Consider the following 24,613-nt stretch of genomic DNA (forward strand, 5'->3'; position numbering starts at 1 on the left):
AGACTCCATTGCTGAAGAAAAAGCATGTTGAAGCTCATTTAAAGTTTGCTGCACAACATTTAGACAAGCCTGTGAAATACTGGAAGAATAAAGTCTAGTCAGATGAGACCAAAATTGAACTCTTTTTTTCTAATTTTTGGAGGTCAAATGGCACCTCACCCCAAAAACACCATACCAACAGTGAAGTTTGGAGGTGGGAACATCATGGTGTGGGGCTGTTTTTCAGCATACGGCACTGGCAAACATCATATAATTGAAGGAAGGATAAAAATCTGCTGCCATCTACCAGGATGATGAAGATGAAACGAGGGTGGACATTTCAGCAAGACAGTGACCCCAAACACACAGCCAAGGAAACTCTCAATTGGTTTCAGAGAAAGAAAATAAAGCTGCTAGAATGGCCCAGCCAATCACCTGACTTGAATCCAATAGAAAATCTATGGAAAGAACTAAAGATCAGAGTTCATAGAAGAGGCCCACGGAACCTTCAAGATTTGAAGACTGTTTGTGTGGAAGAATGGGCCAAACTCACACCTGAGCAATGCATGCGACTAGTTTCTCCAGGCGTCATGAAGCTGTCATTACCAACAAAGGCTTTTGTACCAAGTATTAAATAAATTTCATTAAGCGTGTTCAATACTTTTTCCCTGTGTCATTCCATTTTATTACACATAACTTAATTTCTGAACTTATTTGTTTGGTTTTCTTTGTATGTATGGATTACTTGGGTTGTTACCGACATCTGGTGAAAATTTCATGTCAATAGCACCTTTAGAAATATATTTACTGAGAAAAATGGTGACGTGTTCAATACTTATTTTACCCGCTGTATACAATTATATTAATATTTAAAGATAGGTTGTACTCCAGAGCATCAAATAGGTTGTTACACAAATATATTAAAGACATAAGCAGCTGTTTCAAGTTATCCACTTCATATAAACAAACAGATATGGAAAAATAAACAAAAATGATTCAGCATCCCCATAAATACTGACTTAATGTGGTAAAAAGTACAAATTCAATTATTTCTTTAACTTTATTAATCAATGCGTTTTCAAGTTAGTCCCAGATGTTTGATTTTAAATAAATAATACATATACTAAAATCTGTAATTATCCTTTTCTATTGCACAATATTATTTTTAATTGGACTAGAATCCGTTATTAAAAAATATTTTTTACAGCTTCCACTTAAAAAAACTGAGCCTTTTTTTCATTTTCCCCCACATATGAATCATCAGGCAGCATGGATACATAAACACCATTATAACTCTTTAAAACAATAATGTCAAGTCAGGTAGTGAACTGATTTAAAATTGCACTCAGTGAAGCGGGATGACCCGTCAAAATAAAATAAAGTCTTCAGACTCTTTTTATCTCTTCATTTGACCTTGCCACGTGTCTTCAACTGAGAAAGCACTTTGTCGACCTGCAACAGAGCAAAACAAAGAACGTGTGCAGTATTCTCAATATTGTAGTTCAGTGTAATGGCGATTAAAAAGTGCTCATAAATTAGATTTATACATAAAAATGTTTAACATTTGTACTGTGTACAGGGAGGCTGGAGGATGCCACCAAAATAAAAACTTGATTTTTTTCATGTGTCAATTATTACATCATTCATGGATAGGAACAACTTTGACTACAAAATTGAATCAAAATATTAATAATAAAAAGCTGCTAATTTAAAAATGATGTCGCAGCATGTATTAAAGTCCTTAAGATTTATGTCCTGGATGATTTAGTATTTCTTTTTAGTAATCTAGAGTCATTTTGTTGATACACATGCTTCAAGTTTTAAGAATAGTGTGCATAGTTCAATTTTGTGTGTTTACAATGAAGAAAAACTTCAATTTTATTTTTGTTTCTGGAAATGTCGCAACAGACACCTTATTTGTTATACTGGTAACACTATGTGTTAGATATTGCATTTAAAAAGTAAATTCAAAAGTTTAAATATATTCACAATTTAAAGCCAACAAAGCAGTTTTCGTGCTTTTACTTAAGATATCACTCACTGTGATGAACCAGTGAGTCTGGGGTCCGTATCGTAGCTGCGACTTGATGGTCATCTCACTGGCTGGAGCCAGAGCGTGGAGATGGAGGTGGGGAACAGATGAGAATGGAGGAATATGAAACCCCATCCTGCACAGAGTCAATGTGGGTTTGAACAGATCGTGAAAAACAAATGAAATCATTTAAAACTAAATTATTCCTGTGAAGGGGAAAAAACACAGAACATCATATCGAAAGTTGACCACAAGTCACAACTCTTCTGATGTCATCTCAGGAGATAGGTTTACCTGACGTCATCCATGTTGCTGACTTTATTCTTCTTCAGTACACTCCATCCCATTTCTACCATCCGCTCCACTATCAACAAACAAATCACATCATTATGGTCCCATCAAACAGCTTACAAATAGAGTACATAGTATATTTTCTGTGTAAAATTATCACTCATCTTATTCATGTCTATAAAGGGACAGTATCTCAGGTATTCCAATAAGCATTAAATGACATGGAGCAAAAATAATAGAATTATAAGTAAATAGTACCATCCACAGTTTAAGTATGAATAAAGTTGATATATGTTTAAAGAGGAAAACAGGTTATTCCTGTTCCACTGGGCAATTTTACTGAAATCAGAAAGGATTATTTTATATGCCACTGGGACGTAATAAAGCCCAGTATGACCTCTTCAATGAATGGCTTTATGTTTCCATTATCACACCAAAAATAAGGACACATTCAAGCTTCGTTTACAGGTACAGTACCAGTCAAAAGTTTGAACACACCTTCTCATTCAATGGTTTTTCTATATTTTTATTTTTATTTTTTTCTACATTGTAGATTAATATTGAAGACATCCAAACTATGAAGGAACACATATGGAATTATGTGGTAAACAAACAAATGCTCAACAAACCAGAATATGTTTTATATTGCATATTTTCTTTAACTCTCACCTTCCCCTTCATGGCTTTTTTAACGAGACCCCCCTCAGTTAATTTCCTGAGGCATTAAGCGTCTAATTAACACTTCAGCCGCAAATACTGTGCTGCGGTCATACTCAACAGTTAATAAAAATGCAAGCTTAACGGTCACGGTACTTAAAAGAAAGAGGAATCACAATAATATCACTGAATATGATGGGATGCATTGAAGATTTGAAAGATTAATAACAGGATGCCTACTAACAGTAATGTACAGTACCAGTCAAAAGTTTGGACACACCTTCTCATTCAATGGTTTTTCTTTATTTTTATTTTTATTTTTTTCTACATTGTAGATTAATATTGAAGACATCCAAACTATGAAGGAACACATATGGAATTAGGTGGTAAACAAACAAATGTTTTATATTTTACATTCTTCAAAGTAGTTGAATGAGAAGGTGTGTCCACACTTTTGAATGGTACTATATTATAAATGTCGACAACATGAAATAATATATTTCATGTTGTCTACAGTGTGAATAAATAAAATAAATAAAATAAATAAGCATAAAATAGTATATGAAAATAAGATAAGATAGTAAAACCAATAATAAAAAAGAAATAAAATAAACATATACATATGAGATAAGCAATATATAATACCAGAATATGTTTTATATTTTAGATTCTTCAAAGTAGTTGAATGAGAAGGTGTGTCCAAACTTTTGAATGGTACTGTAAGTGTGAACAAGTTAATAAAGCTCACTTGGGTGCAGAGACTTTAAATTAAACTAACATCAGAATTTAAGGGTTATTTCTACAGTTTCCTGCTTTGACTCAACTCTCCTGTCACGTTCAAACAATTGGACTTCTCAGTCTTTTCCCCTGCAATGAATGAAAGGCTTCTGACTCATCTGTGTCTATTGAACTACTAAGGTTAAGTCACCCAGAGGTATGTGGTCTTCCTGAAGACATTTGCAGTTGTCGATGTGCGTCCTGGGAACAACAAGGTAATGATGTGCGGCTCCAGGCTGTATGTCACGAAAACAAAGCAGCTCATCATCCTGTATGGAGAGAGACACAGAGGAAGAGTCAATGTTTACAGATGTTGAACTTCATTCATAAAGAAGAGTATGTATACTGACGCTCAGCTGGACGTCCGTGTCAGTCTGGTTGTCTGCTATTTGGCAGAAAGGACAGTCTTCTCTCCCAGAGGCGTCCTGAGTCCCCATTTGTGTTTAGATATGTGTCTTAATCTAAAAGCTCAGTTTGGTTGAGTCTGAATACCGATAAAGTCTGGGCGTGTCTGCGGTCAGGACACCCAGCCGCTGACAGAGCTAATCGAGTCGGAATTTACGGGGTTCCCGTGAATGCAGCATTGAACCGTGGTGACCTGTTCAATGCTGCATTCACGGGAACCCCGTAAATTCCCATGTCATATTACTAAACTCCTTAGAGCCGAGATTACAAGATTGATACCACGTTAATATCTAGTCAGGAGTAGGTTAGGTAAATTCAGCACAAAGAGTAGAAATACAGCTTTTAAAAAAAGGTGCATTATATATTTTCGATCGTTTGTTTGACCATGCAAAGTGTCGTTTTTTCCTATTGTTTTGAATACTTCTTTAGCAAGACACAGTCACTTCCTGGAATAGCTTCTGGTTGCTTGGTTGCTAGAGACATCAGCAGAGTTGTGACTTGTGGTCAAAAAACAAATAGACCCCCTAAAAAAACTGCAACACGTGGTTTTCTCACTGTGTTCAAGTTATTGTGTTAATTAGTGGGCTTTAGAGGAACTTTTCCTTTAAACTCACCTTAAACGATGCAACTAATGACAGTGAATTAAGAGACTTATTTTTGCTCCAAAATAACTATTTTTTATTTATAAGCAATATGCACCACTGAGGAATGATACGAACAGACATTATTAGGGCATTAAACACATGGTTGTTATAAACTCTTGATGCCTGGGGCCCTGTGTCACTATCTTTATTATTTCAGTTTATAGATGTGTGTACATGGTTCATATAAAGAAATGTGTTTAACCAAATCATCACTAAGTCAGTGATGCACAAAAAACATGGAGGCAGGTTATATTCCACTGCAGGTTTTTATTCCGGGGGTAATATTGTAACATGACTGTGGCTTTTTGGTTTGTTTCAGTGGAAAATGTGTTCGAGTATTTTCCAAGATGTCTTTTGTAGCAATAAACAGAAACTTTCTTCAATCCCAAAAGCACACTGTATGCACACGAGTAACCAAAATTCTGCACAAAAATAATTTATAACTTATAAGAAATATCACAACAAACCCATATAAGCAGAAACATGGAGTTCAATGGAGTCAATCCAGTGTTTTCATATATCACTGACCATAAAAGTGCAATTCATTTGACAATTCATACACACAAAGCCAACAACAGCCTGGAGCCGATCCCAGCTGTCAATGGGCGAAGGCAGGGTACACCCTGGACAGGTCATCAGTCTATCGCAGGGCCACTGTAGTGTCTCATAATGAAAAACACAAATAATCTTTGACTGGTAGAGAATAACCCTTTAGACTCTTCCTCAGACATTTTTCCTGCAAATAGAAAAACATGAATTTGGATGGGGCAACTTAAGGTCAATAAATGGTCCAGATCACAGAAGAAAGTCACTACATGTGTTTCAGTAACTACATTTACATCTGTTGTTTTGATATTTGTTTGATCACAGTAGTTTATGAAAGCAACACAAGAAAAAGTAGTATAAGTGCAACTTTCTAGATCACCGTATTAAACAGTAACTGCACAGCCATTTCATGGATAACATTGCAATGACGGAAATATTATCAGAGAATAAATAAAATGGGGAGCAAGGAAAGTGGAAATTGTAGTCCTCGACACTCACAGTAACAAACCTGTCGGACGCTGGAATGAACTTATACTCCAAGATCTTGTAGATTTTGCTGGCGGGGGCGAGCACATGGAGGTGGAGGTGTTTAACTGAAGTGTAGGGAGGTTGGTGGAACCCCATCCTGTGGCGCAAAACACGTCAATGTAACGATCCGCACACTGACAAGCAAGTCAAAGTGCAGCTTTAGAAATTTGAACAGCTGAATCAAACACCTCAGCAAATAACAACCTTTGCTACAACTATATAGTTAGTTTTGAGAATAAAGGTGAATCATACATTTCAAACAATTACATTTTTTCCATTACTTATCCCAAAACATTTTGAAATACACTTTCCACTTGCTGATGAAGGTCTTGTCGAACTATGCCTTTAAACATGTTCATTTAAGCTCACACACACACACACACACACACTACCTGTCGTCATCTACCTTATGTCCTTCATATTAGTGATCCCTTGGTCGTGTAGAACAGCTTTCCCCATTTCAGCCATCCTTTCAACTGTTGGATACAAGAATCTGTATTAGTTATTTATTTTTCAAAGATCTGACTAGATAAAACTATAAAAGAGGTATAGCTTAGATATCACCATATAAAACTGAAGCAGATGAGGAAGAAAAAATGAATAGGGGTGCTATTGTACATGTGTGTATTAGTACATGTTGAAGTAGCAGTAGCATTGTTGCAGAAGTAGTTTCAGCAGCAGTGATAGATATAGTTCAAGTAGAATCCTACTGTAAGGAGTAATAAAAGTAGTTGGAGTATAATCAGCAGTAGTTTTAGCAGCTCAGAATAATTGGTGGTATTTGCAGTACTTATACTAGATTGCAGTGATCTGCTGTAACTGACCGAGGTCAACGTGTCTCCTTTGCAGTGAGAAGCAGCTGCTTATGTGCTCTTTGGAAACAACCAGGTAATGATGAGGAGCAGCAGGGACAATGTCTCTGAAACACACCAGCTCCTCGTTCTGTTGGAGGGGATGGAGATATAGAGAGGAAACACATGTGTTAACATACAGGCTAGTGAATGCAGTATTGTTGAAATGTGTGTATTCCATCTGTAACCGTTGTGTGCACAAAGTAGGAACTATAAGGTATAAGGTCACTTGTTTGCTTAAAGGCACTTCTTCTTTCGCTGTGTGGGAACGAAGTTGCCACAGGTTGAGAGAGTTTAGCCCACCTGGTTTCATTCTAATAATAATAATAATAATAATAATAGTAATGCAGTTGGCTTCTCTTACAGTCTGACAAAATATATTACCCCCTCTATGATGCAGTCTCTGCTCTACCATCAAGTATTTTATTTGTATTAATTTCCTGCCTGATCATATTTTTTGTCACAAAACGTATCCCCTGCCCTTTCTATGACCGTCTGTGCCCTACAACTAAATATATATATTTTTTGTGTGTACTTAAGACTTGAACAACTTTTTAACCACTACAACCTAAAGCAGAAACCCAACACGTCTGAGATGCAGGGGGCTATTACTCAAGATAGGAAGTGTGACTGAAAGCTCCAGTAAAGTCAAAAATATGTAATAAAAGTTTTTGTCAAACTAAAATGATGCTCCTACTTTGTTGTACTTTTAATGTGTTATAGTTGAGTGGTTTCTAATAAGGAACACGAGATCTTACGTTTAATCAAAGCTTATTTAACTCAAATACATACAAAAGTGTAATATCATACCTGCAAAAGTGAGATTATACAGTCTATAATAAGCTTTACCTGCAGTTCTGCATGTTTTTTCTTTCTAAGGGTCTTACCTTTTTGATTACTTCCGTCATTTGGTCTTGCTCGTTGGCTATGGAACAGAAAATACAACTTTCTACAGTTTCAGTTCTTGATTTTGAGTTGAGTTCAGCCATATCTCTTATTTCCTCCTCGACTCGATGCTCTTTATACGCTGTAAACGTGCCGAAGATCGTCTATGTTTGCGAAGATCGATAACCGATTTTAGTTTCTCTAAGTGTTCTCTAGGACTGTATACAAAAACACAACCTTTTACTGGCTTTCCTAACAGAAGTAAACAATATTTAAAAAGGTATCATACAGGACAAAATGTAATCCAATTAATTACATCTTAATAAATGTCAAACTTCTTGTTTGTGATCTTAACTGTTAAGGTAAGTAGTCATAAGCATGTATACTGAACTGTAGGATGACAACAGCTTGCTTTGCAAATATTAAAACATTAAAAATGAAGCAGAAATGGCTGAAAGGGTCAGCTCACGTACAGTTCTCTCGTTCTCCTTGCAGTTTAAATTATGTAGCGATATTTTGAGAAAAACTCAGTAATTGGTTTTTTTGTGACTTAACTGTACATATGTGGTACAGTGTCACAAAGTTTAGATATTTACTATAAAGATACATAAATGTACGATTGGCATGTGGATAACTTATAGTCAGTCAAAAATACAATTAGATTCAATGTGGACTTACATTTAAGGTCTAACAAATTAAACTGCAGTGCCTGAAAACAGAGGTGGAGTGAAACCTCTTCACTGCAGGTTTTCAATTTCATTATTTCTTTTCTGGGAATCTAACCTGACTTGATTACAGTAAATAACAAGATTAACAACAAAAAGACAGCATTGGGTCACTGGTATTATATAATAAAAATCTATTTTATGAATATATTCAGGACATTAAGTCCCCCTGAATGGCAAAAAAAATAATGTAAATTAACATGATACAAATTTGACATAAACACAACCCATTATCATATATGTATATATTTAACATTTATTTAGGTTTAAATGTGTTTGCTATAACAACACAATAAATAGATCCTAAGTGATATCACAGCAGTTTTGGATTCACGAGAAATAATACTCAGGGAGCATTCACAGTTACAACACAAGACAACAAAGCTCATTTTCACATGAAGCGATAACTGGTATGAGTGACTAGTATGGCAGGTATAACAACAGTGATGTCACACATGCAGTCTTGCAGTATCGCACATTCATGCACTACAAGCCTGTATCGGATACACAAGATATAAATGAACTTTTCTTTTCCGTGTTAGTAGATCTGGATCTTTAGTTAGTGGCATACCAGAGTGCAAAAACAAACCCTCCCTTTTACATCCATTTTAAAGTAAAGCAGAGGCTGACCTGTGGTTGGACAGGAAGCTTCCCTCCTGTAGTGGTAATCAAATAACATTCAGTTTAAATTTGACATTGAAGCAATTCTTGATTACACTGGGCCACAACACAGCATTGACTGTCCATTAAACTTGTAGTGCAAAGTGATGTCATGTTAAACCTCTACTGGCTCTCTGAACAAAAACAACCAAAACAGATGAAAATAAAAAAAAGAGATAAAATCATTCGGCGTGAGATATGAATTCAATACTGACAAACAGTCATCAATAGTGCTTATCGGGTCCAATCAGAAACAGAACCATTTAACATAACATTTCTATAAAAATACAACCATTAAAAAAAAAAACAAAAAAACCCACAACCGAGCATTCTTTGTAAAAACAGAATGAAAAAATAAAATTTTAAAAATAAAAAAAGTCTAAAATATTTTATAAAATATAATGCGCTCACAACAACTGTGAAATTAAAATAGAACATATTTGGTCATTGCAAACCTGGTTTTACCGCTTGTTTTGGATTGTACGGGGGAATTAAAACATAAAATGTAGTTGTGAGGAAATGCAATGCATCATTCTCATTCAGGTCATCTAAAACCCTAAAAAATAAGAGAACAAGACACCGCTCAGAGGAAGTGCAAGACCTCCATTGTAAACAATTACAACCTTTCCCGCTCTGAAAGCTAATTTAATTTTGGAGGATCCCAAAAAAATCTCCCTGACAAACTACACAACCTTTAAGTATGAAATTCATTGAATCGTAAAAATTAAATAAAAAAAGATTCCAAACTTCACTTTGTCTTCACATAAACCTGTACATTCCCAAATATACTAATTACATCATTAATTCTGCACAAATTAACCAAATGCATTATGGGATACCTTGTTCTTTAATACACACATAAAATCCTTTTTCAGGATAACCTCAACATAAGCATCCTTCTTCTCTCTCTCTCTCTCTCTCCTCATGAGCTTATGGCAGTCTGCATGCTGGGGAAGCTGGAGGCGTTGACGGATGTCTAAGGCAGCTAATGAACTGAGAGCAACCACATTTTCTCACACTTCCACCTTTAAAGGAAGGAGGACCCAGACGTGAACTGGCCAACCTACCTGCAGGTCAAACCCCACCTAGAAACAGCCAACAGAAAACCCTTCTCTGTTTCCAGTCAACGTAACAACCGCACTCGCTTCTCTCACAGAACATTTAGCGTCAATGCCGGATGGCTAGGTTTGCCTCCGAGCGGTGCGTAATAGACTTGGGGGGGGTTTTGGAGCTGGGAGTGACTACAGGAGTAGCTGGGAGCAGGCGAGGCTACTCAAAGGTCCAGACCTCCACGCTGTGGATGTTGAAGTCCTGCTGGGCGGAGAGGGGCTGGTTGTTGAAGGTGGCGCACTTGTTGGTGGTTCCTCGGAACAGCTCAGCATCCAGCCACAGACCCAGCTGACCACTGCAGAGGAGAGAGGGCAGATGGTTAGAGAGTTAGAAAACAGGTGGACAACACTTTAGCTAGTAATCTGCAGTGTAGCTGGTAGATGTTCTTACCCTCCTCCTCCCATCTGAAGAGAATCAGTGTTGCCCTTCACAAAGTAAGAATTCTCCCCCGTCCAGCGGTAAACCTAAAGATCGAGAGCAAGCAATGTTTGATATTATTTGTGGAATAAAACTAAGTACCTAAACTGACTTCTTAAACTAACTTGATCCGAACCTTGATTTCAGGACAGAAGCTGAAGAGGAATGTCTCTCCGGTGCCGTAGCAGTGTTCGCTCACTCTGAAGGGATGAGTCGCGAAAGCCCCAAATATCTGTGATAAGAGTCGGATTCAGTTTAAGGATTAAAAGACTTTCAACAAATGATCGTGAACAGGAGTGAACTGTTTCAACTAGTAGTTAAAACCGTCATGTGAAGTTTTACAAATATATGAAATTAATCTGTTTTCTCTTTTACTGCAGTGTAGAAAGTGTCGTCAATATCCAACATTGTTTAGTTTTTTTCTAAATCATGCACACATGACAAAACTCCAAACCAAATACCCCAATGTGTTGCTCTGGGTAGTTTTGCTTCATGATGGGGTTGAGAATGTAGATGGATAATGCATCTTTATCAGCATAAAAAAAAAAAAAAGCTAATATAATAAAGACCCAGCCCCGGAACTGGGACACACCAACAGACCTGTTTGAAAAATACTGTGTAGCTCCTGGTTTCTAAAGAGGAGATTCATATAAATATACATTTTAATAAAATAAACACTAACTACACACGATTGCAGTTTAAATTAGTTTTGATGACAAGTGTGTCAATTAAATCTTATTATTACCTTCTAGGACATGAAAAGATGTCCATTAAAAAGGGAAAATTTGCAGATTTTCAACAACATCTCTATTTATCCGAGTTAGGGATATAGCGTGAAAGACACCTGCAATTGTTGCCAAAGTTCTCTGCGTGTTTGTGGTGCAGCTGCAAAATCTGTAGTTCATCCTGCATCCAGCACCGTCATTAGACGGGACAGAGATGTCGATGGTGGTAGGAAGAGCTACAGGCTGCTTTCTCAGCTGGATTTCTCTGGGAGGCCAGGAGGCGTGCTCTAGATACCGCTCATAAACAGAGCCATGTTCTTTTCCTTTGTATTGCAAATTAGTTATGATTCCAACAGCAAAAATGGCATCCCGAAATATGAGTACAGAGGATGTTATGGACGAGGATTTTTACAGTGTACATTTTACAGTGTTTTATCTTGATATTCAAACCAGACTATACTGCTGAAGAAATGCAGCGGAGACAGTCTGTCGCTTCTTACTATAAATTAAAATGTTACTCCTCACTTGGACGGAGGTGTGCTGGAGGCCTCCTTCAGGACCATGAAGAAAAGACAACCAGTACCAGTAGGGCCGAGAGGGCAGATTACCATTGAGCGAGTAGTTTTTGTAGTTAATGTAAACCCTTATGTTGAGTTGCCTCTCAGCAAAATGCTGAACGAATTTGAGTTGGGCTTTTATTTTGATTGTGAAGCTGTAATGCGCGGCCATTGACAATGTGTAAAATAATAAAGAGTTGTTTCTGTCTTGATTAACGCTGGTTTGGACTAGGCCCGACTCAGCCACGCTATGTTCTTGTTTGGCATCAGGTGCTCGCACTTAATGCATCCTGGTACATGTATACACGCCTCAGCGAGCAGGAGAACTCAGTTAACCTTAACTTATAATAACACAGTGACCGGCTCGACACACGGCAGGAGAATGAAGTCCCAGTGCAAATAACCTAAACTAATCTAGTCGTTCTAGGTGAATGATAATCGTTCAGGAGACAACTATTAAATAATGGATTTAAATAGTCCTTAAAACTACGGAAATAGTAGAAATAATGAAAATGCCATTTTTTTTGTTATTGTTTTTTCAAAATGAAAATCAAATTAGGAAGTGTATATCATTGTTGCCAAGTGGTTGTGTTGTCATTCAGTTCTTAAAGGGGAAAAATAACTTCTCAATATCACTTCTTTGCATTTGTTAGAAAACCTGCGTATCAAGCCGATGAACAAAAACATGATGATCGGTGACCATGTCCTCAGACTGCTATTCACCTACAGGATCATCAGCCAGTCATTTACATACAGTACATTCCTTCGGACCGTTATCTACCTGGTTATCCATATCTTTGATGACCAGCAGCACGGGACTGTCCACGTCTGCCAGGCTCCTGTACAGAGTCTTCAGGCTGGTCCCGTGCTTCACAGTGCTGTAGGCCAGCCTCCAGGGGTACATCTGCACACGGGCCGGCAAGCGACAGGCAAGCTGGAGGGCGAACACATCATCAGAGTATGAGGCTTAACCGTTCAGCATGTTGCACGTTTCTGCCACAAAGTTCTTCGTCAGTAACTGGATTTTTCTTTGTGGTTATTTAACGGATTAAAATAAAATAAAAAAATGACCTTCTCAATGTGTGTGTCCTGCATCAGATCACTGGTATCACTGAGTATGGGCAGCGCATCCAATGACAATTCTCCGTCACAGCTGCTGAAACTCTGCCTACGCTTGGCCTCGTCGATGGTGATGATCTTTATGCAAAACAGGCGTATGAGCAAGTCAACATTTTAGATAAATCAATGACGCAAAGGCAAAACAGGCAAACAGTCATAAATGAAGCTTATTGTAACATGTCAAAGGTCTGAAGCAAAGTTAAAAAACATGGCATTATTGTTTATGACTATAATAGAATAGCGGCGCAAGCATGTTGCCTCCTTATCTGCTGAGCTCACCTCCCAGCTGCACGATGCAGGGTCACTGAAGAAGTTGTCGATCATGTCCAGCTCATCTTTCTCCACCACAACGAAGCCCTGCTCTCGAGCCTCCTTCCCGTACACATCCGGGGACCACTGGACGAAAAATGCATACAGGTGGTCCACCCTAGAATACACACACACACACACACACACACACACACACTTTGGATTGGTCCAAAGCACACAAATTGTAATCTAAGAGAAGGGTCGAGTATCATCTATCTTCGCCTCACCTTTCTTGTGGCACAGCGAACCAGTACTCCGGCTGTTTCCCCCGGCCCCCAAATGAGTGGGCAGGACTAGAGGTCATACCGATGGCAAAGGACTTCCTCATAGGCTTCCCCACTTTGAAGCACAGGAACATCGGTGGGATTTTACTCTTCTCCTCTGATGAGAAAAGCATGTCTATAGAGAAAAGGAACATTTGGAAAAACACAGAAAGAGAGTTTGATTAGTTGAATGCTTCACTCCTTAAATTATTGTAGCTCCCTTCAGCCATGAAATGTTCATGTTGTACACAAAGAGGGCTTTATGCAGTCCTCAGTGAACATCTGGAGACACTTCATTTCAGATATTTAACATGTAAAATGCCCAATAACTACAGTTATGGTGTAATCCACCCGTGGGTGTAATTTTCAGTCTATAATTCCTACCTTCTATTGGAGCCTGCATCCTCTCCAGCAGCCATGACTTCACTTCCGCCTCGTAGCTTTTCTTCCGTCTCTCCTCCTCACTGAGTTCAGCCCCCCCTGCTGGTCTGTCTGGGCTTTGTTTCTTAGGATTCGATTCCCCACAAACCACAGAAGTCCCCCTCAGGCTTAATTTCCTGTTTTGGTCCACTGGTGCGCTGATGATTTCATAATGTGCACCATTTAGCAGCTCTTCGGTCCCTTTAGGTTTTGTGTCTTTGGTTTCCTCTTGGTTTGAAGGTTTATCACGCGACTCGCCCTGTTTTTCAGTCTCTAAAGAGGATTGTATTGACTCGCCGTCCTCGATGGAGCTGTTCTGAGCTACGCCCTCATCCTCTTCATCGTCAAGCTTCACTTTAGTTTGACCAAGAATCGATTTGTCCTGAAAGTCTCCCCGGCCCGGGCGGCTTGGTCCCTGTTGGTCCCTGATGACGATGCCGGATGTTTTGGAGGACGTCCCCTCGGCCTCTTCAGTGCTCCCGTTGACAGTCGGCTCCAATTCTGTGAATCCTTCGTCTGAGGGAGACTTCTCTGTCTGCTCGCCCTCTGTGCTCGCTGGTACAAAGAAAATGAAATAATTCTTTGTTAAACATCAAAACATTTTGTCAAAAGGCATTTTCATTATCAATCAAGCTGCAGATTTCATTTTTGATTTATTAAAAAACACTAAAGCTTTGGCTTGTTGAAGAATAATCCTCAGAAAAAAGAAAAAGAAACAGATTTATTTTACTCATGCTAAAGGCAAATTTGGATGCTCAATAGTTGACTATACAGAAATATTTGGCCACTAAGCTGAATTTGAAAATTCCCAAGCTACTTTCATTCATACATTTTTGTGGAAAGGAAAACACATAAATATAAAAAGTCATAATTAAGAGTAAAAACCCACTAGGAGTGATTTCATTTATAACTAAGATTAAAAAGAGGAACAGCTCGGAGCATGGACTCACTACAGCCAACTACAGTCTAGAGAACACATGTTGTTACCAGTTTCTGAGAGGGTTGATTCGATGTCGTCCAAGACGATTGGCCGTTTCGGATCAAGAGCTTTATAGCGGCTGAAGGGGTTCAGATCTTGCTCTGACGGCAGTTGCTCCCACTCGCCGGGCCTGTACACAGGACACAAATCCTGGGGTAGGTCTCTGTGGGGTCACGGGGCATCACACAAACCGCACCGCAAACCAGGATGAAAATGAAAAGAGGAAAAACAAAAATAGAAAAAAGTGCAAACAGAAATTATAAATGACCAAAATGATACAAAACAAAATAACATATGTGATGTAAAAAACAGCAAGTAAAACCATTTATAAAAGAACAAATAAAAGAATATGTTGAAATGGAAAAACATCTGGAGATTTAAAAATAGAACGAGACCAGTGGAAACAAAAGTAATTTATAAAATGTGTTTTCACTTTACTCAAAAGTGAAATTTCCTGTTAATGGAAACGACTTCGTACAGTTTAATTCATGAAAAGGAAAAGAAAAATAGAATCTGGAAGGAGGAACAAGAAATGAGGAATCAGAAGTGAAAGAGGAACCGTTAGCCAGAAGAGGGAAATGAGAAAAAAGCGAGACGGTTTTTCGGCGTTCTTACGATGGCAGAGCATCTTTGAGCTTCATGCGCGAGACGTCGTCATAGAGCGCCACGGAGACGACCTCCTCCATGGGGCAGATCAGGCCGTACTCCTCGCAGCCGTGCTCGATCACCAGGGGGTCGGACTTGTGGGGGTCAAACATGATGTTGTTGGGGGTCACGATCAGTACGCCTCCCACCACACCCTGCAACGAGGAAATAACACACAGAGAGACTGCGGTGCTGAGGGGGGAGCAATTATGAAAAACAAACAACACAAGAGTGGTCATAGAAGTATTTTCCCAGGCTTCTTACCATGCCATCAGTGAAATATTTGCAGCTCATCTTGATGAATTTAACCGTTGCCGGGCTCTCGTCCTCTGAGTTCGGGGAGAGCTCACGTCGGAGGGACATCGTTGACCTGCAGGGTGACCTGCCGTCCTGAAGGGAGTTAAGAGGACAGATCAGAGACCTGGCTGTCATGATCGTTTGGAGTTGAATCAACGTGTGGTTTCAGCTCTCACCAGCCTTTTAAGCCACCAGAGATTTATTCCTCACTTTGTTTGACCAAGAATCGATTTGTCTATTGGTCAAAATGTTTTGAGATTTTTCCCTTGAGATTTTTCCCTTGACTGCCAAATGCTGGTCAATCTGATTACCCTTCTGTTGCAAAATATTCACTCTACATTGTTATCGCACTTACATTAAAAACTGCTCACTCATACCCCAGATTTCATTTGTAATCCATCATGGAGGGTATCAGAACATTAACTACAAGAAAATAATAAAACATTTTGTAGCATCAGAGCAATCATTTTAGTAAAACATAAAAAACTAACCAGTGTAGACAGACAATTTTGGGCAAAGCTTGAAAACACACAAGAAAAGATAAATCATCTACGGTGTAACTCCTAAGATAATTGGTGAAAGACCATTTATACCACTACCTGCTGATATGAACAGACCCTGAAGTAAAGTATAATCAATACAAATACACCAAATAACAATCCAAAGAGGTTATCTTTGTTTTTTGGGGGGGCATTTTTGCCTTTTTGGAGAGTTTCATAGTAAAGATTCAGACAGAAAACACGTCCTTTCATATGCCTTTTAACAACTTTATAAGAAAAATGTCCCTTAATTGCTCCTGTAAAGTACTGCATAATGCTTGATACTCTTAGTGAACTACTCTTGACTTACATGTGATGCTTTCTCCGATAGGCCATTTGTACAGGAGGGATCAGAGGAACTCTGAGGCTTTAGGTCAGCTTCTGACAGGCTCACATCGGGGACGAACAGCTTCTGCAATAACGATGATGATGGACAGCTGATGGTCAGACAGTCGGAGGAATAATCAAGCAGAGGTTGTTATTGCCGAGGTTCTCACCTGACCAGGGTAGACACTGTGAGAGAAGAGCTTGTTCAGCTGGACCAGTTTGTTGGGGGTGACGTTGAACTTGAGTGCGATGCTGTTGAGGGAGTCATGAGGTCCCACCTGTAACAAGAAATGAACTCATTTTTAAAAACTACAACCTTTCTGCTTATAAGTCAGTTTGTTAAATGTATTTTCACTGTAGTTTTACTCACAATGAACTCCACTGTCCCTGGTGGTCTCTTCTTCTCCCTCTTTGCCTGATTGTTACTTTTACAGCCATCGTCTAGAAGGGAAACAGAAAATGAAAAAAAAAAATAGACTGAGGAAAACTACAAATTGAGAATAATCTCAAATGGAAAAAAAACACAATTATTCTTGTAAGAAAGATAAATATATAGTCTAATTCAGTCTATCTCACACTTCCTAGGTTGCTAAATAAACATTAAAAAATTAAAACGGCATCTATAGAGGGCACTAAAAAGATATATTTATTTATAACTAGTCTGTGCTCGATAGCCTTGTGAGTCAGTACAAGTGTTTGTTTGTCCCCTATCATTATCCAGCCTTAAAACACTGCCCCACACATGCTGAAGCAGTTATCATAAACACACACATACACACAATCTTACCCTTGTCGTAGACAAGGTCCACAGTCAGCGTTTTCTTCTTGTAGAGAACACAGAAGCTTTTAGTGTACCACTCCCTGAATGCTAAATGACACTGCTGCCTCCTCTGAGGAAAGAGGGCATGACTAAGCATTAGACAGCCAGATTCTAGCGGCTCTGTACTGGACCGATCTTTAGAGAAAGGACCGCTGCCACTTCTATAAACACTGCTGCTTATTTCCTTAATTTACAATGTGACTGGTAGTTTACTAGGACGAATTGCAGGCAATAACCTAAAGTGTTATGTTTTGTTTGTCTGTTACACTGCAGGAAATCATATTTGATTTGATGGGCTGCCGGTAACAATATTGTGGCCTTATTAAAACACATACTGCAGAGTTTACACAGCTGGCTGACCCACTGCACGCATGACTATAGTCAATTATTACAGTCAATATGAGATGGGGATGGTTTATGCTGCAAACAAACCCAGAAACACATGACAGCATGATGTATAATGTAGCAATCACTGAAGGCAGGTTATATTACGTTTATTGTTGTGCAAATATGAAGCTATGTCCTGACAACTAGCTTACACTGAAATTCATCCATCACAAAGCATTTATTTTAGTAATTTCTCAATGATTTCAATAGCCTGCTGATAAAATGTAGTTAATATCAAATAATTATGAGTGGTCTATTTCAGCAATTTACTCCTTTGTTTGACAAAATCCTCAAAAACCTTAAAAAAGTGATTTTCTTTGACATTTAAGAGTCACAATAGTAGCAATGAAAGGCTTTACAGCATTTCTGTTGTGATTCAACACTAGCAACAACTCTCAGTAATCACAAACTTTGAGAATACAATGCCTTATATGCAATCATCAACTGTAAAGGGTAGAGGGTCAAGAGGTTATGCAACTTCCTGTTTAAAACTGCTGAGGTCTTTCCCAACACAGAGTACCCGTGTGTAGTTGAATAAAAGAGAAGGGGACTAAATAGTAATACCACTAGTTGACATGGACATGAGTAAATATTTAGAATATTTATGAGTAAATAGAAATTTGCAGGGACTTTATCCAGTTATTGTCTCATCGTTGTGTAGATGGGAGAGTCCTGATCTCAGGAAATGTTGTGAAAGGCTCAGCTAGACGACAAATAGCTAATGTGTCTGATCAAAACCGAGAGGAGCGAGACAAGTAGCCCCCCTGTCCCTGTTTTCATTCAGGGAGGGGAAGTGGAGAGGGTTGAGTCCTACAAGTACCTTGGGGTGCAGATAAACAATAAACTGGACTGGACACACAACACTGACGCCCTATACAGGAAAGGACAGAGCAGGCTGTTCTTCCTGAGGAGGCTGAGGTCCTTCAATGTGTGCAATAAACTGCTCAAGGCATTCTACCAGTCTGTGGTAGCCAGCGCCCTCTTCTTTTCAGTGGTGTGCGGGGGTGGTGGCATCAGGACTGGAGATGCCAACAAGCTCAACAAGCTGGTGAGGAAAGCCAGCTCTGTGGTGGGTCTGGAGCTGGACAGTCTGGAGTCAGTGGGTGAAAGGAGGATGAAGGCCAAACTCGGAGCCATCCTGGACAATCCCTCTCACCCTCTCCATGAGGAACTGTGGCAGCTGGGCAGCTCATTCAGCCATCGGCTGATTCTACCAAAGAGCAGGACGGAGCGCTTCAGACGCTCATTTGTGCCCACTGCCATCAGACTGTACAACAACAGCGGAGACCACAGTCTGTCATCATGCTGACCAGGCCCCCCCATGTGGATATACTGTACATTTTTTATTTGTATTCTTATTTTTTATTTTATTCTATTTTTATTTTTATTTTATTGTATAATATGTGTATTTATTATCTGTTTCTGTGTAGTTGAGCTGCTGCAACACTTGAATTTCCCCCATGGGGATCAATAAAGGAATATAAAAAAAAGTAGTCTCCCTGCTCCACGGTGTATTTTTTTGCAGGTCTTACCTGAGGCTGCATGGGGCTTTGCTGTTATTCTCTGCAGGTCGGTCTTCTTCTTGGGGTCCTTGTCATTCGGGATGTCTGGACAGGAAATAACAGCCGGGTTCTGCTCGGTCACATTCTTATCCGATTGGCTCTGCTTGAGCTGTCGCCGTCTCTTCAGCCTGATGGGAAGCCAGAGGAGAGATGGTCATATATATTAAATGTTCGTAAAATAAAGAAAACAGGAGTTTAGATGACTATTTGTTTACATTTGTTACAACTTATGCCCCTGACGGCTTTTACAGGTTGGGTTTATACACTTTATGCATGAACATGTGCACAGGCAGTGGATGGATCACGGAACGGGCCTAGTGGGCACAGGCCCAGGGGCGCAAAACGTCAAAGTCCCCCTGGCCTTCACCTATAAAACATCACTAACAGAGACGTATCCAAACAAGGAAGTGACTCAAAGAAACCTAAAAGATAAAATGACAAAGATACAAAAAAAAACAACCAACATCTTAACATCAAAGAGATGCAAAACAATACCACAAAGAGACTAACAACAATTATGAAAAGGGTAAACAAAACAACAAAAAGACAAGAAGCAACCACAAAGAGACTCAAAATGACTACAAAGATAGACACGATTACCTGAAAGACACACAAAGCAAATACATAGAGAATCATAATGAATGAGAGACAAAAATCAACTATAAAGAGACTCAAAACGACTACAGACAAATAACTACAAAACAACCAACAAAATTACAGAGAGATTCAAAACTATCACAAAGAGACACAATAACTACAGAAAGACACAAAACGACTACAAAAAGAGGATAAACAACTATAAAGTCTGTGTGTCTTTCTCCTATGTAGGAGAGGTGGTGTTGACTTTTGCATGTCCGTGCCCAGGGGCCCATTGTCTCACAAGTTGCCGTTGGCAAAGGCATACAATTAAACCATTGTAATGCTTTAAATGATGACCTTTCCACAATTAAATATCAACTTGTAATTTTATACCATGCTTGTTTGTTTGTTGGACCTTGCGTCCAGGTGCTGCTCAAAGTTATTGGATTGAGCTTTAACTTTTTTCTCTCTTTTTACTTTGCTGTGTCAGCTGTGTTTTCATCTCAGCCTGTACCTTTGACCCCATTAAATCATTGATAGTTGAAGCAATATTGAAAAATGGCATCTTAAGGGGGGGATTGCAGTGCAGAGGAACCACGGGTTAGTGGTGCACTTAAAGGATAGTGCTCGCCCGATGAGCCCCAAAGAAGTGTTGATATGCGTTTGTTAAGAAAAGATAACACCAAATTGATTTATCACAATCTTTGAGTGATGGGTGCAGAGTTGCCCTGCAAAGCCTCAGCCAAAGGAAGAATAAAAGAAAAACGTAAGGAGAAGTGTTTTAAGTGTTCGAGTGCCTTAATGGAAAGGCAAGAGGAGGTCGATAAGGCTGCGGACAGACACAGTTCAGGCCTCTCCCATAGCCTCGGGTCTCTCTCCCAGTATAACTGAGCAGCACACATCTGGAAGTGATGAACTCAAGAATCTGCTCAATCTGCCTGTTATAATTTGGGGTATTTCACAGAGCATCTCTCGAGCCTTCATCTCAAAGTTTCCCTTTCTCTGACTTTCAGTTTGTAAGCAGTGTATCCATGACCAACATAATGAAAGAGAAAAATAAAAAAAACAATGTACACAACATAACTTATTACATAAATAATCACAACAAGGCAAATATGGTAGCAAGAAGCTTTTCGTTTTTTAAAATCAATGTTTCCATGATTTGAGATAATTAATGTTCTTTTGTTTTACCTGTCATTCAAATGTGTTCAAGTTGTCGTTGCTTTGTATATATGCAGTTTTGATACAATCTTATTATCGGATAAAATGTTGATGTTGTAACTTTATTGTTGTTGTATGAAAAGTAGAACAAACATTGTTGATTATATGGATTTTATTTGCATATGGACACAAGGAAAAAACAGGTTTTAGACAAAATTCTTGTTTTACTTTGACAAACAAAGTGCTGCTGTGTTGCTAGAAAATAAATTGAAGTTCTCAAGCAAACACTAGTAGTTTCCCCACAAGGATATTTCTGCACTGCAGGTCTCATTTTACTCACAACTTTCTTGCAGCAAAGAGACATCCCAGAATCGTAACGCTACCAACATGCTGCTTCATGGTGGAAGTCGTACCTTACCACTGATGTGCAGTGTTTAGATTAATTAAAATATATAGTTTAGTATGACGACCACAAAGCATGATTGTAGTCTCATTAGACAACAGAACCTTTTCCCACTTCATTTACAGTGTCCCCCCCATATCTCATGGCAAAAACCAGCCAGGATGTTGTGCAAGTTTTCTCAACAGCCATTAAGTGTAAAATCACCCAGACAACAGTAACTTAACGTGCAGTGTCTCTCAGCCGTGGGGCTCTGTAGCTCCTTTAGAGTTGCCATGAGCCTCTCGGTGGCCTTCATCACTAGTGTTTGTGCCAATTTATTTTATTTAGCTTCATTTACTTATGAGCAACTGTGTGTCAATTTTAGGCATAAAACAATCAAACAAGTAAGGTCTATTTCTCTCACGCTATGACATACTGTTGATGTAGAACCGGCAGCAGTGATTTAATAGATCAAGCAGAAGGGAACTTTATACTAAAGAGGTTTTTAAAGATATTTAGACACATTTAAGCCATATTACCGTACAGCAAGTACACACCATTTACATTATTCAATCATCTTTTTAAAAATAAAGACCTGGCAGCAGATATTAATTAGTGGACCATGCAGTTCTTTGTTACGTCTCATCTGTGTAGACGTCAAAAGGAAAGAGCTGATCTTCGTTCATAATGCGGATTCCTTGTGGTTCTATGAACCATAGCTGTGACAAGCCTCTTTCCACACATTTCCTGCTATCCGGTTTCACATAATGTTAAAATCCAATTTAACAATCAACATCATCCCTGTGGGTCAAGAAGCTCTGACGCATGACTCGGATTATATGAGGCTGTTTGAGCGGGTGCAGCTCAGACACAGGTGACTTAACAGCACCAATACATGATATGAAAAAGGTGAGAATTAAGGGTGAGTTAATTCACCTTTACGGCAGATTGTCAAAGTACAAACGACAGCGCAGCACAATGGAAAAGCCATAATGTCACTCAAGAAGACTTTCACTATACACTCAAGCATACGCTACCTGGAATGAGTTACATAGAGAAGAGCAAAAAAGCTTGCTGTGCACTTTTGTAACCAAATTTGGTCATTCTGTTTCTCCATATTAACATGTTTTTTTTTTAAATAGTTTTTCTTTTATTCTAATCAAAGGTTAAAGGATAAATGATTCTTAATCAAAACTGACTTAAACTAAACCTACATGGCATCTTAAAGAGAAAAAAGTCTAAATCTATACTAATTTACAAATTAAATGTACCACTTTAGGTTGAAAGCAATATGTCATAAGAACATAAAACATGCTGAATGTTGGAGCTTAACAATATTTTTTGCTGCATGAAAATTACCTCGACTAAAATGCAAATGACACAAAGTCATGGGCACAAAAGAGTCTCTTACCTGGCAAAATATCCCGGCTTCCTGTCTCTCTTTTCCATCAGGCCGGGGTCCTAAATCTGCATGCAGTCACTCGCATCCATACAAACATCCACCCTTACACACACACTCTCTCTCTCACACTCTCACACCAGCTCAGTGCGTCCAAGCCTGCGGATTTGGGGACGATCACCTGTCACACTTCTTCCTTGTCCTGCAGAGTGAAATAAGCGAGGAGATTAGCACGCACGGCCTCCCTCTTCACTCAACAACATTCAATTAAATGCAAAAAAAAATAAAAAAATCCCAATAACTGCTGGTGGTGAAGCCTCAGCAGCCTAACTGGGTGGGGTGGGGGGGTGATCAAAGACACATCTGCTGCTCCCTAATGTCCCCACAGTAAACCAACAATGTGTCATACAAGCATGCTTCATTACGATTACGCGTGTCAATTATCATCAGCTTGGAAATCCAGTCGACGTAAACATGCAGACCATCATGGCTGCACTCACAGCTAGCTGCAACAGGATTAACCAAACGATCAATTACGCGTGTGTCGCACACCTTAAATGAAACTAAAATCAGACAACCGCAGTGCATCCACGGCATCTTAAAGAGGTGTTATATATAAATTGCTAACCACATATCAGTGTTGTTAATGTTAAAGCAATGTGCTCCACCGCGGCAGGTCTAAGCAAACACAGGCCCAGTGAACAAGGTCCAGATCCCCAACAGGACAATGGCACCCTGGTGGAGAGGGTGAGGGCTGTTTGGTTTCGGCCCAGCTGTGCGTAATTTCTCTTATATTACCTTTTAGTTTTGTCCTGTTTGCGCAATCTCTGAAGTACAACGACGCATTCAAACGCTTAATCGGACAGAGACTAGGTGGCTAACATTGCCCACATACCTTGCGTGCATCCTCCAGGAGCTAGCGTTGTATCAAAATGAAGCTATCCCTTCACGACGCCCTCTGGTGTCATGTGCGCTGTGAACACATGAACGCACCACCGGCCTGTCTTCACCCCAGACTTTATAAAAGGTTAAATCAACGTGAGCCAGAAGCTAATTTCCTGTCAAGGTTAGTTAGGTTGAAGATTTGATTGTTGGCCTATTCTACTAGCATGTGTAAAACACATACTAACAATGTGCAGTAATGCAGTGTACACTATAAATGAGATAGGACTTCGAAGCGGAGTATCAGTCCCTGGTGGTCTAGTGGTTAGGATTCGGCGCTCTCACCGCCGCGGCCCGGGTTCGATTCCCGGTCAGGGAACTGCGTTTTTATTCCTCCACTTAGCTAAAATTTCTTTTTGGCGGATACGTGTGCACTCTGTTGTCACGCACAGATAGATGTATTACTAGTCAGTCAACCAATTCAAGTCGGTTAGTTAATTCATAGGGTCCAATAAAGCAAATCAGAAATTTGCCACAAGGGGATTACAATCTGTACATCATTCGACGCCATTTAGTCCCTACAGGGCAACAAATGAATGCAGGTAAATTATGTTATTATTTAGTAGCCATTAGCTTGTGGTAAAATAGTAATATCTGAGTCTTTGTAAAGTAAAGGCCTAAAATGTGCCTCATTTAGAAATTCTGCACAACGCATGCAACCTTATCCAGTTGTATTTACTGATTTCTTTACCTG

General features: G+C 39.2%; 3 protein-coding genes and 1 non-coding gene across 10 annotated transcripts; 1 reads left to right on the forward strand and 3 right to left on the reverse strand.

Moving 5' to 3' along the window:
• Positions 1–712: 712 nt before the first annotated feature.
• On the reverse strand, positions 713–4,257 carry LOC129107393 (adenosine 5'-monophosphoramidase HINT3-like). The gene is made up of 5 exons (XM_054618874.1): positions 4,087–4,257; positions 3,888–4,005; positions 2,306–2,375; positions 2,021–2,147; positions 713–1,431 (listed from the first exon to the last, which is right to left on the reverse strand). The coding sequence occupies exons 1-5, from the start codon at positions 4,171–4,173 to the stop codon at positions 1,384–1,386; spliced, it is 450 nt and encodes a 149-aa protein (XP_054474849.1). The 5' UTR covers positions 4,174–4,257; the 3' UTR covers positions 713–1,383.
• Positions 4,258–5,032: 775 nt separating this feature from the next.
• On the reverse strand, positions 5,033–7,717 carry LOC129107365 (adenosine 5'-monophosphoramidase HINT3-like). The gene is made up of 5 exons (XM_054618833.1): positions 7,598–7,717; positions 6,684–6,801; positions 6,266–6,335; positions 5,840–5,956; positions 5,033–5,521 (listed from the first exon to the last, which is right to left on the reverse strand). Exons 1-5 carry the CDS (start codon positions 7,697–7,699, stop codon positions 5,509–5,511), a joined length of 420 nt encoding a protein of 139 aa, XP_054474808.1. The 5' UTR covers positions 7,700–7,717; the 3' UTR covers positions 5,033–5,508.
• An 842-nt stretch (positions 7,718–8,559) lies between these two features.
• On the reverse strand, positions 8,560–23,968 carry LOC129107137 (nuclear receptor coactivator 7). 7 transcript variants are annotated; one of them, XM_054618535.1, is made up of 17 exons: positions 23,873–23,968; positions 22,990–23,179; positions 19,427–19,584; positions 17,058–17,128; positions 16,858–16,965; positions 16,671–16,772; positions 15,789–15,914; positions 15,495–15,679; positions 14,888–15,009; positions 13,865–14,455; positions 13,445–13,616; positions 13,188–13,335; positions 12,861–12,986; positions 12,571–12,723; positions 10,644–10,739; positions 10,481–10,554; positions 8,560–10,385 (listed from the first exon to the last, which is right to left on the reverse strand). In XM_054618535.1, the coding sequence occupies exons 2-17, from the start codon at positions 23,025–23,027 to the stop codon at positions 10,250–10,252; spliced, it is 2,406 nt and encodes an 801-aa protein (XP_054474510.1). In that variant the 5' UTR covers positions 23,028–23,179; positions 23,873–23,968; the 3' UTR covers positions 8,560–10,249. The 7 variants fall into 7 exon arrangements, with proteins under 7 accessions (XP_054474510.1, XP_054474503.1, XP_054474504.1 ...); XM_054618528.1 differs by having other exon boundaries at positions 14,888–15,042; XM_054618529.1 differs by lacking the exon at positions 23,873–23,968 and adding an exon at positions 23,776–23,865 and having other exon boundaries at positions 14,888–15,042.
• Positions 23,969–24,166: 198 nt separating this feature from the next.
• trnae-cuc (transfer RNA glutamic acid (anticodon CUC)) lies at positions 24,167–24,238 on the forward strand. Its single transcript has one exon. It is a non-coding gene; the product is annotated as a tRNA-Glu (tRNA).
• Positions 24,239–24,613: the final 375 nt, after the last annotated feature.

Source organism: Anoplopoma fimbria, chromosome 18, assembly GCF_027596085.1.
Source record: "Anoplopoma fimbria isolate UVic2021 breed Golden Eagle Sablefish chromosome 18, Afim_UVic_2022, whole genome shotgun sequence".
Classification (NCBI taxonomy): Eukaryota; Metazoa; Chordata; class Actinopteri; order Perciformes; family Anoplopomatidae; genus Anoplopoma; species Anoplopoma fimbria.

What these genes read in the sequence shown, in the direction of transcription:
- LOC129107393 (XM_054618874.1), bottom strand. Translation starts at nt 4,173, where the DNA reads ATGGGGACTCAGGACGCCTCTGGGAGAGAAGACTGTCCTTTCTGCCAA. An exon ending in ACACGGACGTCCAGCTGAGC is followed by an intron (nt 4,006 to 4,086) that starts GTCAGTATACAT and finishes CTCTCCATACAG; the next exon opens with GATGATGAGCTGCTTTGTTT. An exon ending in AGCAACATGGATGACGTCAG is followed by an intron (nt 2,148 to 2,305) that starts GTAAACCTATCT and finishes GACTCTGTGCAG; the next exon opens with GATGGGGTTTCATATTCCTC.
- LOC129107137 (XM_054618528.1), bottom strand. Translation starts at nt 23,027, where the DNA reads ATGGAAAAGAGAGACAGGAAGCCGGGATATTTTGCCAG. An exon ending in ATCAACCCTCTCAGAAACTG is followed by an intron (nt 14,456 to 14,887) that starts GTAACAACATGT and finishes TCTTTGTACCAG; the next exon opens with CGAGCACAGAGGGCGAGCAG. An exon ending in TTCGCTGTGCCACAAGAAAG is followed by an intron (nt 13,336 to 13,444) that starts GTGAGGCGAAGA and finishes TGTGTATTCTAG; the next exon opens with GGTGGACCACCTGTATGCAT.
- LOC129107365 (XM_054618833.1), bottom strand. Translation starts at nt 7,699, where the DNA reads ATGGCTGAACTCAACTCAAAATCAAGAACTGAAACTGTAGAAAGTTGT. An exon ending in AAGGAGACACGTTGACCTCG is followed by an intron (nt 6,336 to 6,683) that starts GTCAGTTACAGC and finishes TGTATCCAACAG; the next exon opens with TTGAAAGGATGGCTGAAATG. An exon ending in ACTAATATGAAGGACATAAG is followed by an intron (nt 5,957 to 6,265) that starts GTAGATGACGAC and finishes TTTGCGCCACAG; the next exon opens with GATGGGGTTCCACCAACCTC.